Source organism: Siniperca chuatsi, linkage group LG20, assembly GCF_020085105.1.
Source record: "Siniperca chuatsi isolate FFG_IHB_CAS linkage group LG20, ASM2008510v1, whole genome shotgun sequence".
NCBI lineage: Eukaryota > Metazoa > Chordata > Actinopteri > Centrarchiformes > Sinipercidae > Siniperca > Siniperca chuatsi.
Genome location: NC_058061.1, coordinates 9,058,317 through 9,075,232, shown reverse-complemented (window position 1 = coordinate 9,075,232; position 16,916 = coordinate 9,058,317). Strand labels below are relative to the sequence as shown.

Here is a 16,916-nt window from a genome sequence, read left to right as displayed (position 1 = left end):
ATTTTCATCAACAACAAATGGAATCAAAGTTAAATAATTAAGCTTAGTAAGATGAGAGCCAACATTTTGTTGGTGTTGCTTCATTGTAGCTTATTTTTATGGGTTATTACTGTCACATTTGCTGCATTTCATTTTCTGTTATAAGGACTTGTTTATACTTTGGCACCCCCCCTGTGATAAAGGAGAAAACTATAAGGATGACACATCATGTAAAATTACGATGAAGGAAGGCATCTCATCAGAAAATGAACATACAACAACGGGACAAAAAGTGTCGGTACAGACAGCTGGTTCTCAGAATCGTATCTTTTATTTGAACTGCACTGAATGCTAAATGTTCACCTTGTACAAGAAACAAATACAAATACTCACACTAAAAACAAAAACATATTGCTGGCTGCCTCTTCTGCTATTGTTGGGACACTAAGTAGGAGTTTCTGCTATTGCTCTTACAGAGTACAGGATGCCCCCAAAGAACCTGGCCTTCAATAGAACAAAGAAAATTTTAAGAAGGAGAGAAGAGAGAGGATGGATCACATAGGACTATGGTTATAGGAACATTTAACTAGGCAATACAAATCTAACAGGACTCTTCAAAACTCTTTAACACCAAAAACGTGGGATGCGCCTTGTATATAAAAATACCACAATGGAGATAATGAGGGAGGAGTGAAAATACTCAGACTAACCAGATTAGTCTAATTTTTTTTTTCCTCAAAGACAAAATTCTGGGAATAAACAATATCTGCAAAAAAGTGTTTTCCTGAGTCATTAAGAAATGAAGTTTGCTTTAACCTTTTCCTGTCTTTAGTGTGAAATGTGCTCAAAGAAGGGAGGGGGTCACAATCTGTGTGCTGCTGCCACTAAGATAAGATCGGTTGTCCATTGGCTGTCAGAGATGTCTATTTGTCAACAGAAGAATCAGATGCAGTCACACCAACTTCATTATTTTTTATGATTATAAAAAATGTTTCCTTCACAGCTCAGTCACACTGACGCATCACCAACTCTTAATAACTAAAAAAAAAAAGTTAAATACTTAGCTGGCAGCTCCCTCTAAATCCATATTACCTCAAATTCAGCTACAATCAAATGTATAAAGCAAATGTTTTGTTTAGTGTTTACCGCTGACTGCTTAGAAAAATAATCACTCAAAACATATTGGGGCAACTTATGGTCTCAATGGTCACAGGTGCAGAAGAAATCTCTCACACTGTGTAGAAGTGCCCTCAAGTGGTGAAATCCTGTAACTGACAGCCGACATACTGTATGTGTTATTGCCAGGAAAGGGTTAAAACCCACTCTAGATTACTATAACTGATGCGCAATCTTTTCCTTTTATTTGACGAATGATAAATATATATGTCAATAATCCATTTTTAGTCATTCACACTGAAGATCTAAAGAAAAAATTAATAATTCTCTTATGAGGCATAATGAGGGGCCTAAACAACACACATTAGTTACATAAGGAGGGTTGGAGCTGGGTGGAGGAGAGGTGGGGAGGATCAGGAGGGAGTTGGAGGGGAGGAAATAAGGTCCAGTAGCACATGATGCCAAAGTTTTTTCTCTTGTTCGCCCATTGGTGTGTTGAAATGTGGGCCTACGTTGCCCATGAGCTCTGAGGTGTGGGGGGGGGTGGGACAGAGTCTCATTGGGTAATCCCGGAGCGCTAAAAACACTGGACTTGTGTCCACAATCATAGGCATGTCCCGAAGAGAGAGAAAAAAAAAAAAACATCATCAAAGAGTAAAGTCGGTACTGAGCCCAAAGAGACAGAGTAAAAACTAAAACGTTAAAAGTACAAATTCCCCAGAACACCTCTTTTGTTCCCAGTTGCTGACTGATTTAACAGGCAGCCGCTTGCGTTGTTTCACTGTCTCTTGGTCCCAGTTGGTCGGTTGCTTTGTGATTGGTTGGTTCTGAATGTCGGCAGGTCGGATGAGATGTTGCTGTTTGTATCCCTTCTGCTGCTATTGCTCGGTGAGGTGCTCTCTGGTCTCGCCGTGTTTGGAGGGCTGGTTGGGCGACGGGGCCTGGGAGGGGTGTGTCCCAGAGGGCAGGGTGTGGGCGATGGGCACCCCACCTGGCACCATGCCCTCCAACGCCCCCGGGATGCCTCCCGGAGCCACTCCAACTACACCTGGTGGGTATCTGGGAAAGGGGAAGGTCAGAGGTCAGTGTTGCAGACAGTGTGGGTGTAGTGTACTCACAGGTTGACTAGCCCACATTCCCAACACCGTGAAAGACAGGATTCTCAGACAAACCTGACATCTAGTGATACTACCGGCTCTCTTCCACCACAGGAACTTTTTCAGGAACATTTTTAACAACTCTTTAGCTGAATTTCAACCTGTTAAAAGTTCTTGCTCACAAGGTGGTACTTTCCAATGGTTTAGGAATTAATAGGGTTGAGTTTTTTTGTACTATTGTTTAAGTCATTTTTTTTAAAGCAAAAATGGAAAACAGTTTTTCAGGACTTCTTTGGGAGTAAACTAAGTATCTTTGGGTGTTGAACTGTTGGTCAGACTAAACACGATATCTGAAGGTGATGTCTGTCACCTGTGATGGGCATTTTTCAGTTTTCTAACATTTTATTTAAAAAAATTAATCGGTAGATTAATCAATAATGAAAAAATATTGTTGCAGCCCAACTATGCTAACTGTTCTCATATGGTTTGTACTTAAGATGTAAAATAACCAGAAAATACTCTTTGCAGACAGCTGTATGTCTTTCTGGCTGTTAAAATTTTTCCTTTCTGCATGTGTATTTCAAAATCCATTAAAATATCACACAATCGCATAAGGGTAAATTACAAAGGACAACATACTGCGTAGTCTCACCGTGTAAAAAAATTGTAGGGCTGCAACTACTGATTACTCTTGTTTTATGATAAATTGTTTAGTCATAAATGTCACAAAACAGTTTAAGCCTTGGGCACTCAGAGCTAGTTTACTAGCTGTTTACAAGCTTTGAGTGCTCAAGGTGACGACTTCAAATTGCTTGTTTTGTCAGACCAACAGTTCATAATTCAAAGAAGAAAAGCAGCAAATTGCAACTCAACAAGGATTTAATCTTTTTAATCCTTTATCGGTATAATTTGCTTAATCTTTATGGTTCTTCAGATGCGGTGGAAACACAAACAGGAATGTACAAAAGGGACTTTCAGTTCCTGGGACTATTTGGTGGAAAAGAACCAGAAAAGAGCCTCGGAAGGGTCATGGTGGGATTTTTGTGTGGGATTTTTTTGTGTTACCTCGCATTAAGTTTTGCATTTCCTCTGATCTATAGAGAAAGTCTGAGCTGTATTATGATATAGTATTATATAGTAAACCGCCGTAGGATGTGACCACAACTCGAGTGGGCGCACCCTCAGCTGTGGCTGGGTCAGGCTCACGTCTGTACCGCTGAAGATAACTAGCAGAGCGAGTTAACCTAGCTCTCTCACAGACTGCTGCCAAGGTAGTAACACATGAGTTTATAATGGTGTAACACTAAATACATGCAGGGGTTGTGTGAGTGCAATGAATTGAAGCTGTAGTTGAAGCTGTATTGAAGCTACTGTATTCCTGAACTTCTGTTGTGTATAACACATCTGTCATATCTGATAGAAGCACCGCGGGTTCAAATCCTGTGTGGCTCAACGATGCTTTCCTGGCTAATGTTAATAGGAACAGTAAAGAGTAGTCACAGTATAGCTATCGCAGCCATATCCGTAGCAACAATTTCAACCACAAATGAAGCCGTAGTCCGAGCAATAACCACATCCACAGCTTCACCCAACCCAGCCAGGCAGAGCAGCTGCAGCTGTGCTCACAGTGGCTGTACACTGTCAGTGCTCAGCCTTTTGAAAGAAGTAATGAGCAATAAATGCATCATGTAAAGTGTCACATCATCTCTCCTTTCTGTAGTATCTGCAGAGCATTTCCCTAACTAAGTGTTCCTATGGATCAGGGGGAAGGCAAAAGTTATTGCAAGGGAGCGTAAAAGCAGTTCAGAAAACAAATCCCACCGGGACCCCTCGGGGGCTCTGTACAAAAACACCATTCAACCAGAGAAGGGAAAAAGGATGATACAGTTCAGAGATGTTTAATCCAACAGAACTTGCCCAAAAACCCATAAGAAGGAAACCAAGAAGCATGACTCCATCCATGAAACTACATCTGAATGGCTTTATGTCATGCTTACTGGGGACACTCAAAACCCACATTCGCTGCCATCCATCTCTACTCTGTGTTCAGTCAAACAGGTGAGTACCGGGGGATTATAGAGGGGACACACATCAGGTGAGTCTTATCCGGGACCTCCAGACAAGAGGCTGTTGGCCCGGATGGTCGTATTTACCTGCTCCTGATCTAGGCAATAATTTTGTCTTGGGGGATGCCGGTAGTTACGGACGGAAGAGTTTGGTTCACTTGGCTGCGTGAAAGAAGCACATGGAGGCGGACATACTGAGATCAGGAAGAGCCCACAGTGGGACATGGTGGGCAGAGAGTTACCTTTCTACCTCTACAGAGGACAATTAGTAAGGGGAGGGCACTAGCATCTATAGCAGTGAGTACAGTGAATATAGTGAATATAGGGGGGAAAAGGAATAAACATGGCATTTTTAGGATTTCCTCATTAACATAGCAAGAAATAAAAGTAATTGGGACAGTAATAACATTAAAAACTAATTTTATCAATAATTTATCAAATTTTCTCATTTGGTCTGTACACAACAGCAAGTCATTGTTTTTTTTTCTCCCAAAGAAATAATGAAAATACATTAAAACAAAAGGGGTACAGAATACATTGATAAACATTTAATTTTTACTGACATTAAAATACAAACTTAAAAAAAAATTTAAATAAAATGCAGGGCTGCTTTTAACTTTTTTTTTTCCTGAAATGGTAAGAGAGACGTTTGCTAGCCATCTGCATGTGCAGTCCCTACCTGTAGGTGGCGCCATTGAGCTCAGGGTGAACACCTGGTTGATCCATAACTGCCCATGGTGCCGTGGTGACAAAGAACTCCTTGTTGACGCAGTTTCTTAGGCTGTCAGGGATACGGCCTGTCACATGAAACACACACACACACACACACACACACACACACACACACACACACACACACACACACACACACACACAGAGTTAAAAGCAGTGATGCTCACCGGTATACATCACACACTCTAAAAGGCCATAACTTGTTACAGGGGATGAATGACCGGACGACGCCAAAGTGTTAATGAGTTCTGACTGAAAAACGTATCAGGCTTGGATACACAAATGCAAATTAAGATAATTTAACAATCTGGATGTTTTCTGGTGGGCCAGCACCTGGGCTCCGCTCTGCTCTGTTCTGCGTTGGGGAGCTAATGATGACATCTATTAAGAGGTCCAGATTTAATAAAGGCTGCCCAGGGCCTATTGAAGTGGAAATGTGACATCTGGGAAAGAAAGACGTGCAACAGGTCACATGGTGGAGGGGGCTGTGTGAAAGATTTAATGTTGAGCGATGACCAGAACAGATTTAAAATTTGTTTATGCGACTGCGTACCGGTGATGGCTCTTCGGATCTCGGTGGCGGCTGCCTCCCTCATCTCCAGAGAGGCCTGCTCGCTGTACCAGGCAGTGTGTGGTGTGCAGATCAGGTTCGGAGCATCTTTCAGCGGGCCCTGAGCAAAACTACAACACACACACACACACACACACACAACGGGAAGAAGAAAAAGACAAATCCTAAAAAAAATTATTAAAAAGTTTAGGGTTTTTTTCTTTGTGAATTATGATGAATAAAATGAGTTGTACATTTTCTCCAATGATCACAAAAAGGTTTTTAAAGTCCCCATCCATTAAATGTTGTACATTTGCTCATTTGCTCATTGTTATAAGCAAAACATGTAGCATGGACAAACCAACAGTTGTTACATTTTACAGCCGATAGCTGAACAATGACAGGGGATGTTCTGAAAATTAGATATTATCTGTCCACTGAGCCCCATCATGCTTATATTTTTACTACTTGTATTTTTTGCATGGCCAGAGCAAGTTGGTGCATTAAAATATTGCGATGGGCATTTCTTTTGTTTTTTGCTTTGTGTGACAGTATCAAATATGGCAGACATTCATTATTGGGGCAATCGGAGAGCCCATTCATGTGCATCAACTCGTTTGATGTTGTAACTTATTCTTTTCGAAAATGTTTGTGTACAATTTGCATGACAATTGTCTGGAAACACGACCAATGGGAGAAAATGTCAGGTCCTGTTATTCACACATGCTACAATTGTCTTCCTCTTTTCCAAAACTTCCTTTCTCTCCTGTCCTCTCATGTGGCACTGAAAAACAGATCAGCGCTAACTCCCTCTCCTCCTCTTTCCACTATCCTTGTAACACCTTGCCTGGTTGTGTTTGTGTGTGTGTGTGTGTAACGCCTCAGCAGCACCCTGAATCAGTGTTGTCGCGTAGGATGGAGAGCCACAGTTATGAAACACTCCCCTGTTGACATATTGGGTCAGTGGAGCATGAGTTCGAGCTTCATTGAGTTTCAGTCGTCTCAAGCAGCCAGTCAGCTGAGCAGCCGGCCAGAAACAAGCAGCCAACAAACTCCCTAACTGCCCCTGATGCGTGAACAACACATCAACACCAGTTACCCCCCTGAGATGGAGAACATGGTTCTTAGAAAGGTGGAAGACTGGGAGACGTATGAAGCTGTTTGCCGTCTGGTGAAAGCAGGAGTGGAAATAGAAATGGAGATTGTTGCTCAGAGCTGTAATGCAGTGACAGGACGGCAGTGTAAGGGGAAAAAAAGTTTAAGCGCTGTGAAGCATGTAGGGTTAATTTTAAACAAACTTTAAAAAATTTAACTAAACTGTTTCCTACAAATATTTCCCCACTTATAAAAACTGTCCTGATATAGGTGGGTCATTGGGCTTGGACACCTAAATAAGGAGAGGATACACTCTTGTTGCACCTCTCCACACTCAACCATCCACCTGCATCTTTAACTGTGTTTAGTTTCCTCTGACGGGAATAAAGCGAGCTCTCCATCTCCTGAATTCCATTACCTGCAAGGCCCTGAAGGAGTATGAAGTGTCTTTAACTCATCATGTCTGCCATTGTTTCTGCCTGTCTGTCTTTCTCTTCAGCTGTTTAAGGTTCTCTGTCTCTTTGTGTGTAATTTGTTGCTTTCTTTCCCTTTCTGCACACCCATCTATTTCCCTATCTATATCTATCTCTCTAAGCGAAGTGTTCATCTGTCTGGCTTTGAGAGGGATTTTTTGTGTGTTTACACTTACGTGAAGGGCTCCGTCTCGTGAACGTCCAAGGCGGCTCCACGTATCCTGCCCTCCTTCAACGCCTGGGCCAGGGCCTTCTCATCCACCAGGCCTCCCCGCGCAGTATTGACCAGGAATGCACCCTGACGCATCTGTGGTGCACGAGACACACAAATACAAACAAATCAACACAGAACAACAGAGATATAGCCAGTTATTTACAGAAAGATGATTAGATGTGTGTGTGTGGGTTTGTGTGTCTGTCAGCCTGGCAGTCAAATTAATCTGTTTGATCTAAAGCAAAACATCAATCTGGATTGGATGTCTGCATTTGAGGGTCTTAAAACATATTACACGGGACAGAAATTGAGAAGAGAAAAAAATTGGTGACACCTTTGTTGTGCCTGACACCTGAAAGGTCTAGGAGACAGATAGCACCTGGGGAAAATACTGTCAGATGTGGGATAGAGAACAGTCTTTATCTAAAACCAAGAGATGAAATGAAGGATGAGCTGAAAGATGAGGCAGCGCCACCACCCCTTGCTGCTTGTGGAAAAAAAGGCACAACAAAAAGTGTAAGAGGGAGGAAGGAAAAAAAAAATCAAATGAATATGCTCAGAAGAAAGTAATCCCTTAATCTTGACAAAAGCTGAAATCCAGGGGCATGAAAAGCCTTTATGCTGGCAGGCAGTCTTTTATTAGGGTTTTCACACACACAGAATCACACAAACACGCACACACACGTTTCTACTTTAGAAGCTGCGAGTGACTGCCAAGATTTTTGGTGAGGAAAGTGTTCTTTCATTGCAGCACTTAAGAGGCAGCTGAGAACCTTAAGCTTTGGAAAAGACACAGAGTTAACTAGGTTAGGCTATTACCCTACACCCACTTCAGTTTGTCTCCTCACACACTGTAAATGTAAGAAGGGCACACGAGAGGCAAGACAAAGACAGAAAGCAGTGAGTGGCAACATGGGGAGATAGACAGAAAGGAGATGCGTCTTCAGCCTGTGCAGTTCCCTGGCCTCCCTGCAGGTGTCACCCCAGGCAGCGCCTCGGAGTGCATTTATTGACTCAGAGAACAGCACTTTCCCCTCGCCCCCTGCTGTGCAGCCTAGTTGATATATTTGCTGTAACCGTGGGCTGGCGCTAATTGCATTTGACAGTGCAAAGGAATGAATTTGTGTCCAGCTTTGGTGGAGCTTAAGATAAAGAGCAGGAAATGTGCAGGCAGAAAGGCTGCTGCTGCCCCCCCCACTTTGTCTTTCTACCAACTATAATGCTCTTTAGGACAGCCTCCAGGCTGTCAGGGTAATAATACACAGGCAGCTCTGCTTGTCTACCTGCTAGATAGCACTGCATTAAACCCAGGTCAGGTCACAGCTGTTCAATGTGATGTTCGGCTCCGTCTGGATGACACGTCCGCATGTGCATGTGTGCGTTATACTAATGTACCTGTTTGATGGTGAAGTCGTTGATGAGGTGGTGGTTGTGTTCGTTCAGGTTGCAGTGCAGGGAGACGCAGTCGCTCTGGTAAAGCAGGTCCTGCAGGGTGTAGACGCGCTGGACGCCCAGCGAGCGCTCCAGGCCGTCCTGCAGGTAGGGGTCATAAAAGATGACGTTGAAGCCGAAAACCTTGGCCCGCACCGCCACTGCCTGGCCCGAACGACCTGAGGACACACATGCAGAAGTATGTTGTATGTATGTATGTATGTATGAAGAACACAGGAGCAGAGAGGCGTTTATATTACACTGACATTTTAGGTATTAATTCTGAATTAAGACAAGTCAAAATGATTTCCTGCCAAGATTCAATCCAGTGAATGATGCTTATATATAAACACAATTGGATGATAAGTGGACATGGATAGAATATATTACTTGAACTGAATCATATTTTCATTAAGTTGAGCAAACTAGTGCGTTCAATCCAGATAAAGAAGCGTTCAGTCTGTAGAGTCTGGGGACTGAAATGACTGCGAAAGCAGAATCAGCTTCAATATATTTTCACAAAATTTACAGGAAGTGCTGTAAACACAACATAATGAGTACTATTAATGCAGTAAACATCATTCTTGTTGAATACACAATGATCATGAAAGAGCGAAATACAAAAAAACTTTAAGACGCCATAAAATAGACAGTTTAACACTCTAAAAAACTCATTCCCTAGAACAAAGTGAATCTTTATTGGTGATCTCATCTAGAGGGCCCGAACATAAAATCTAACCAATAAAACTTTCAATTTTTTCAGTAATTTCTGTCCCTTCTATCAAATCAAAACAGCCTTTCTCTAATATTCCATTGGTTTTACACTTGAATGATTGCTCTACTCCAACATCCTGTTTTAACATAAATTATATTATATGAGGAAGTAAAGACATAATTTTTGGTGTCTATAAGAGTTAAAAAAGAGATGTGCTGCTGTTAGAGAGAAAATTATTAATGAGGGATAAGTGATGGAGTCATGATGGAGAAATAATTTCGCAATTTCGAGGCAACTGGTTTCTAGCTGAGGCTGTGAGACAGTGAATCAGAAAGTGAATCTGTAGTATATCAGCCTCTCCCTCTGTCTCTCACAGCCATTTGTTGTGAAGGCTGAGAGTCGATGCCTGCTCCTGCTCAGCGGCAGCAGCAGCTGAGAGAGTGATGGAGAGTTGGATGCTGTTGCTCGTGGAAAGGATCGATAAGGTCCTTCACACTCTCAAGATCCTCTCTTTTGTGATGGAGCATTATGTCCTCCTCTTAGTCTCCACGGTGAAGGAGAATCATTCTCTGTCTTTTTTTTTTATCTCTTTTGATCTCAGCCAATAAGAGACAGCAGCATAAAGACTCAGTGACAACAGCCTTGTAATACTTAAGCAAGACCATTCTTTTTCATGATGGTGATGGATTACAGCTGCTTTGATTACAAGAAAAACATCTACCTTCCCGAAGTGATAAATCTTCTGGTGTATCCACTTTTCCTCAACTAGCCCTGTGTACTTCTGCTTCAGTTACTTTATTACCTATATTTCCCAGAATACCTTTTGACAACGCACAAAGCACAAGAATGAACTTGTTGCATTCACCTGCGGTTATAAGTGCAGGTTGAAAGAGCGATACAGACAGCAGCAGCAGCAGGGGAATGAGTTTTTCCAGTCATTTTGAAACAGACCAGGTCGTCTTGTGGCTGCAGTATAATATGATTTACTGAGCCTGCTGGGGGGATGTTGAAATTGGCATGCTTCTTCTACAACGATTTTCTGCCTGTGTGATTGTTGGAAAATTGGTGCAAAGTGGTGGGTTTAGAGAGAAACGGTATCTCTTTAATTTTGAGGGATTTAAAATAGAGTCTAATGTTTACAGTTGACGTTTTCTATATCTGAAAATATTCCCACTTCTGTTCTGTAGCTGCACTAGAAACTATTAGTGTTTTTATATGGATTTTTCCTTTAATATGGAGACCACCGAGAATAAAAAACAGTTTGTCTCCTTTGTGTATTTCTAAGCTTCCCTCCCTACCTTCCCACATCAATCAATGCCACTAAAAGAGAGAATATACTCAGGCTGATCTGAACGTTTCTCTGGCACCTTGCTCTCGGTGGCAGATTTTTTGCTTTGTGTTGCTCATTTATCCGCAGTCAAAGGATGAGGACAACACTAAAATGTGAGGCCACAACACAAAGATTTGTGAAATCAATTCTGTCCAACCCCGTGGCGATGCGGCAGATGTGGTGGGGATTGGTCAAGGCCAACATGGAGGAAAGAATGCTGCTTTTGTAAAACAGCCCATTCAGTGTTCATGTGTATAGCTGGCATTCAAAAACATGTTAGTTGGTGTGGATTTCTCCTGAACAGATTATGTCGGTGAAGTTCCTAACTATGCACCTATTAGAGCTTGCCGATATGATTAATATCAGTAACATGATATTAGTTAAAATATTTTCCAGTAGATGTCATGATATGGCATGTTACATGTGCATAAAAACCTAAATAACAAATACCTAAAAAAAACAACTGAGCAAACTCCATCCACTTTAGAAGTCCATGAGATGCAGTTGAAAGCTCCAGAAAAAGCTATTAAGTGGACTTTGAGTGAAGATTCTTTTTTGACAAACTATTGTTTCCAAGGAACTTTCGCACTCAACTTCTATAACAAATTTTGTTAGTTTTAAATGACAGAATCATTAATTCAAACAGTAGAAATTTATAAAACAATAACATGATCAGGTCATATTGACTGAAAAATGATCAACTGTGTTTATATTTGTATTTCTGTTTATGTTTCTGCATTACTGCCTTTTTTGTGTCTGATGAATTTATTTTTTCTTTGTCTTCCGTTCTTGCCTCTCAACACTCCTTCCAGGATGGCTGTTTGTTGAGCCACGCTAGCTGATGCTAAGAGCTATTTGTAGCATGTGACTTTTCTTTTTATTCATATGGATTAACTTTATTAGTAAAAAAAAATATAATAATGAGATAATATGATTACTTTTTGCAGTATTCATAACAACTATGACAACAAAAACAAAATACAGTAGGTCACTACATTTGTTACACATTAATAACAGCTTGAAGTTGAATTAGGCAAAATCTCCAATCCAATTGATTCCCCCTAACTGACAAAATAAAAGACAGAAATGTGCAGGAAAGGGACTTCAACTTATCCTTGTTTCTGAAGCTAAGAAATAATTTCATTGATAGTGCCATTTTTGGGGGGCATAAAACTAATCCAGGGAGAGATAGCCAAATCAATACTATTAGAAACCAATGAATTCTTAAGTAGCCCAACATAGAGTGTAAAGGCCTAAAAGGTTGGCATGGCTGGTACTTAAAGTGCTCCTGAGTCTATTGTCGCTCCAGAGCCAGAGGTTTTTTTCCCCTCATTCTGTGTGTTTGCAGCCTGCAGAGTTGTGCAGAGTTGTGCATCTGGCTGTATGTGCAGAGTCCTACAAATAAACACCAGGAGGCCTTCCCTCTCCCCAACCTCCCGCTGACAATGGACATTGTATTGGAGACGGCTTGAGCCAGAAAGACCAGAAGAGGAGGCTGGAGGTGAGAGAATTGGAGGGAGGGGTGATTCTCCCTGCCAGGACCTGCTGTTTGGGCACAGTTAAGTCTAGGAGGCTGTCTGGGACCTGTAGGAGAGAGGAGGTTGTGTGTTTGTGTGTGTGGGGAGTGTATGTAGACACAGATAAGGTGGCCCTCTGGAAAGGCTTGTGAGAAGACAGAGCTTCTGTCAGCCCACTGATGTTGAGACAGGGCAGAATGATGCACAAACACACACACAATCAGCATTAAAACAGGTGCAGGGAGGGAAACACTGTAACAAACACACACAGGCAGAATCCAGTCTTCTATGATGGGCCTGATTATGGCAGGGCAAGGTGTCGAGGGACCACAGTGACAGAGAAGAAGAGTCGAAAACAGAAGAAGAGAGAATAATGGAGATATAATGGTGAGCGTTAGAGCGGTGGGATGAGAGAACAGTGTGGCAGAGAAAAGGAAGTCAGCCTAGAGGGAGGCGAAAAAGACAACCTTGAGATAATCTGTGGGATGGGCAGAGGGAGAAAAATAACCTTATCAGGGCAGGAAAACAGAAATCACACTGAGTGGTGAGAGGATATGAAAACACAGAAGGGAAAGCAAGGAAAAGGGAGTGAAAAAACCCTCAACAGAACTAAGAAAAAACGTAGGAGTTAGAAAGAGGAGTAAACAGAAAAAATTATGCTAACCGAAGCCTATGAGGCCCAGGGTTTCGCCACGGATGCGGGCAGCGCCGGATGCCACCTCGCGGATCTGTTCTACACTCTGGACCCGCGTGCCCTCCCGGAGAGCCTGGTAGAGCCAAGTGTTTCGCCGGTAAAGGTTGAGGATGTGGCACAGGGTGGAGTCTGCTGTCTCCTCCACAGCTGCCGAGGGAATGTTACACACAGCAATGCCTAAAGAAAGAACAGAACACACACACACAAGGCAGAACAGTTAATCTTGCTCAGGGCAAAATAATAGGCCTATTCCAATAAAAGTTGCCCAGTTTTGTCGTGTTTAATTACAGTATGACCAGTTGACGATACTGGGCTGTTGGCTAACAGATTGGTTGAACTTCTAGTTATGTCATTGAATACATATTGTCGTGAGAATGGAGATGTGAGTAAATTCGGTTTATTGTCCGGCTCTTGTACCAATATGTATCACCACATGGCAAATTATGCAAAACCACATATAGTGTAAAATCATCAAGTTCATGTTGAATGTAATGAACTGTGTTCCACTGGAATTAAGCCTAAAGAGACTAAACTTTGATAACAAATTTGGTTATTTTTAATTACAGTTTGCTTAGAATCACTAATTTGGGTGACAGAATTTTGTAAAAGATAACACCATGTGATCATATCATCATATGATTCCGTTGATGATAAGATACATTCAGTTATTCAGCTATTCTATCTTATGCACATGCATAATAAAGAAAGTTTAAGACACTTTCTGTTAAGATCTCCTCCAGCAGTAACATGCTCATAATTTCATTGCCTTCAGGGAATTCAGACCTTTGACCTTATGGTATTACCTTGCCTATCCTCCAGTTACGCAAAGATTTCCATTATCGACACTTAAGCACTTCTGCCTGCCCTCATTCTCCTCTAATGTCCTCATCCCACTCTGTATCTCAGAGTAACAGCGCAGCCATTTCTGGACAGCAAAAAATAGCCAGAGCCTGCTCAATCAATGGCCCCTTTTCTTCTCCCCGAGAACAGCCGTCATATCAGCACCGCCTTCTCCAGGCATGATAGCTTTTGACTCCTGCGTTGCGAGGCAGTGCGCCTTCGGTGAGTGGGTGGCAGTTAGACACAGTATCTCGCATTGGCAGGGAAATGGCAGCTTTGTCAACTGTAAGGGTCGTTTAAGCCACCAGCCTGCTGATATAAGCCTGGGAGGTGGTTCAGAGAGAAGACTGAACTCTCCTCTCCCTCTGTGTGTCTTTCCCTTTGTCTCTTTGAACATTCTGGCTCACAGTGGGATGTCCACCATTCATCTGACTCTTCAATTCAGCCTTTGATACTGTTCTGAAAATCCATACAGTAAAAAACGAGGAAACAGTAAGCATAAAGCATTCCCCCTTTAGGCAAAATCACTATCAAATGTGTGATCATGTTTTGACATCTAAATACAGCTTTGGCCAATCACTGCGATTTTCGACATGCCACATTGCAGTGGTGTGATGAATCATCTCAAGATTCACCCAAATCTGATTATTGGCGCCCGAGGTATCATATGTGAATAATGAACAAACGATCAAACGAGAAAATAAGCAGACACCGATCTACACTACTCCTCATAAAGAAATCAATACACCACTGGATAAGGTAAACTTCAAAGCAACGCAAGATCACACATACATGGAACAGAACGGAACAGAAAAATGCACATATAACACTAGGGACAATTCAAATGTTATCCTTATGTTTATACCATTTCTACCCTATATTCTGTAATACATTCAGCAGCACTAAACACTATGCATTACTGGATATGACTTGATACTGGTTATGTTTTAGCAGTGACTGTTTTGAGAGTTCGTACCCAGCTCTCCAGCAGCTTTGATGTCGATGTTGTCGTAGCCGCTGCCGATGCGGATGATGATGCGTAGAGCTTTGAACTTCTCCAGGTCCTCTCTGGTCAGGGTGATGGTGTGGTACATCATGGCTCCCACTGCTTCATTAAGCACCTGCAGACACACACATTTACAAAATTTTGTATGATGACTTAAACGCAAGTGTTTTTTTTTTTTTTTTAATTCAATGACAGTATTTCATTAATTAATCTGCCTTTCTTTTGTTAATCATTTTGTACATTCATTCGTGTGGCCCACGCAACATGGCTATTAGTCCATTTCAGTTCATAAGAACCCATGGCAATCACAAGATCACATTCCTTCCAGAGGAGCCATAAAAAATCACGTCCACCATGACTTCAGACACACACAAAAAAACGTTTAAGATTTCACTACAGACATCACATGACCACCAGCAGCATTGACACAGACCTCCTTTTACAGACCTGCGCTGAAGTGGAACAAGTCATTATATTGTGTCAGAGGGGCTGCGGTTCCGCATGGTCATCACAATTGCACTCAGTTTTAAACGAAACTCGTATCCAACTAATCCAATCTGTTTAGGCAGAAATGGACCTGCATTACTCTGCTTCATTCACCTTAAATCAAGTAATCCAGAGAAGAAAAAGCTTTTACATGTCACAGTTTAGGAATTGTGCCACAATTTATAGTGCTTAATAAATAACCACATGGTGGCACTGTTGAATCCGAAGCAGTACAGATCAAATCACTTGTTCCTCGCCTCATGACCTAACTTTGGTCCAAATTTAATTCTAATCTGTTCACAGGTTTTTGAGACCTCCTGCTAAAAACAACCAAAGACAAACCTTTCTTGGTGTATGAAATTACAAAATGTACTTGAGTTAAACGTTTGTCTCAGGTGGAAATACTGCTCCTCTGTCACTTCACATGGACAAGGTGACCTGGCCTGTGATTCAGTGTGATGTGGATCTAAACTATTCCCCCTCAATATCAGCCACAGCCCCTGTCACCTCCAGCCAAACTGCATTAGCTTTCCTGTGATTAGCAGATTAGCTCTGAATTTCCATACTGCTTTTATTAGAGCAGTGTCCCGGTCAGGCCTTCCAGATATTAGTTCAAGGTTAAAACACTGCATACGCGTATGCATATACGACCAGTCAAAATGCACATGCACACACGAACACACTCTTCGTCTCTCCCTCTGGGCTGAGCCTGAAGTGTTGTTTTTGAGCTGGAGAAGAAGTCTTTTAGCGTGAGCAATGAGGTTTTTTTTTTACTCTGAATGTACTTTATTTTAATGGAAACTCTGACCTAATCTATATCTCCCTCTCTACTGTAACCAAAGCCTTATTTTTTTTTTAACGTTTGGTGATGCCTGGGCTTTTCTGACACGTCAGCGAGGCCTCCCCTTTTGGCTTGGGTGAGCATGAGAGACAGAGTATACTGTTGAAAAGGAGTTTCGATTTGGTGATACACGTACTGTACAGTTTGTGTGCGTGTGTTTGACTCTGCTGCTTGGCTTACTGTGGAGGGATCTTATGGCTATGAGGTCATCCCACTAGTGAGCAGTGTGAATGTAGTGGGGAGGAGAGGTGGTTGTAACGCTGAGAATAAACTTTCTCCACCTGGCAGGGAAGATGTGCTGTACAAAATGTTGCTTTTTATGTTTTAGCTTTTATTAAAGGGTGACGTGGCCATGATAACAGCATTAAACAATACAGAACAACACCACACAATAATGTGGAGTATGCTATAAAGAGAAAGCTATGATCCTTTATTGATTGCAGCTTTTAAATCTCTGCTTCAGCAGTGAAGCAGAGATTTAAAGATGATGTGAGTAAAAGGGGGAAGACCGTTTAAAAAAAAAGAAAAAGAGATTCTTTGTGAGAATGAGGCTAACACGGCAAAGTAAAGCTTAAATAATAGGGCTGCACCTAACAATGATTTTTTTAAATTGATAAATTAGTTGATTAATCTAACGACTAATTTATCGATTATTCTAAAGATGATCTTTTTATTACTTTATTAATATAACAATGAATTTACCCAAAATATCAAAAACCTGTCTCATTGATATT

General features: G+C 41.7%; 1 protein-coding gene across 8 annotated transcripts in view; it reads right to left on the bottom strand.

The window, feature by feature from the left end:
• Window positions 1-291: 291 nt before the first annotated feature.
• Window positions 292-16,916, bottom strand: part of ctbp2l (C-terminal binding protein 2, like) — a 98,790-nt gene continuing 82,165 nt past the window's right edge. For 6 of the 8 annotated variants that reach the window (XM_044179033.1, XM_044179032.1, XM_044179034.1 and 3 more), the window contains 7 exons: window positions 14,826-14,970; window positions 12,980-13,186; window positions 8,718-8,932; window positions 7,285-7,415; window positions 5,544-5,671; window positions 4,938-5,055; window positions 292-2,154 (listed from right to left, as the gene is read on the bottom strand). In XM_044179033.1, coding sequence (XP_044034968.1) covers window positions 1,974-2,154; window positions 4,938-5,055; window positions 5,544-5,671; window positions 7,285-7,415; window positions 8,718-8,932; window positions 12,980-13,186; window positions 14,826-14,970 — 1,125 coding nt within the window. In that variant the 3' untranslated portion in view covers window positions 292-1,973. Of the gene's footprint in view, window positions 2,155-4,345; window positions 4,421-4,937; window positions 5,056-5,543; window positions 5,672-7,284; window positions 7,416-8,717; window positions 8,933-12,979; window positions 13,187-14,825; window positions 14,971-16,916 lie in introns of all 8 variants that reach the window. The other 2 variants (XM_044179037.1, XM_044179031.1) reach the window with 1 other exon arrangement.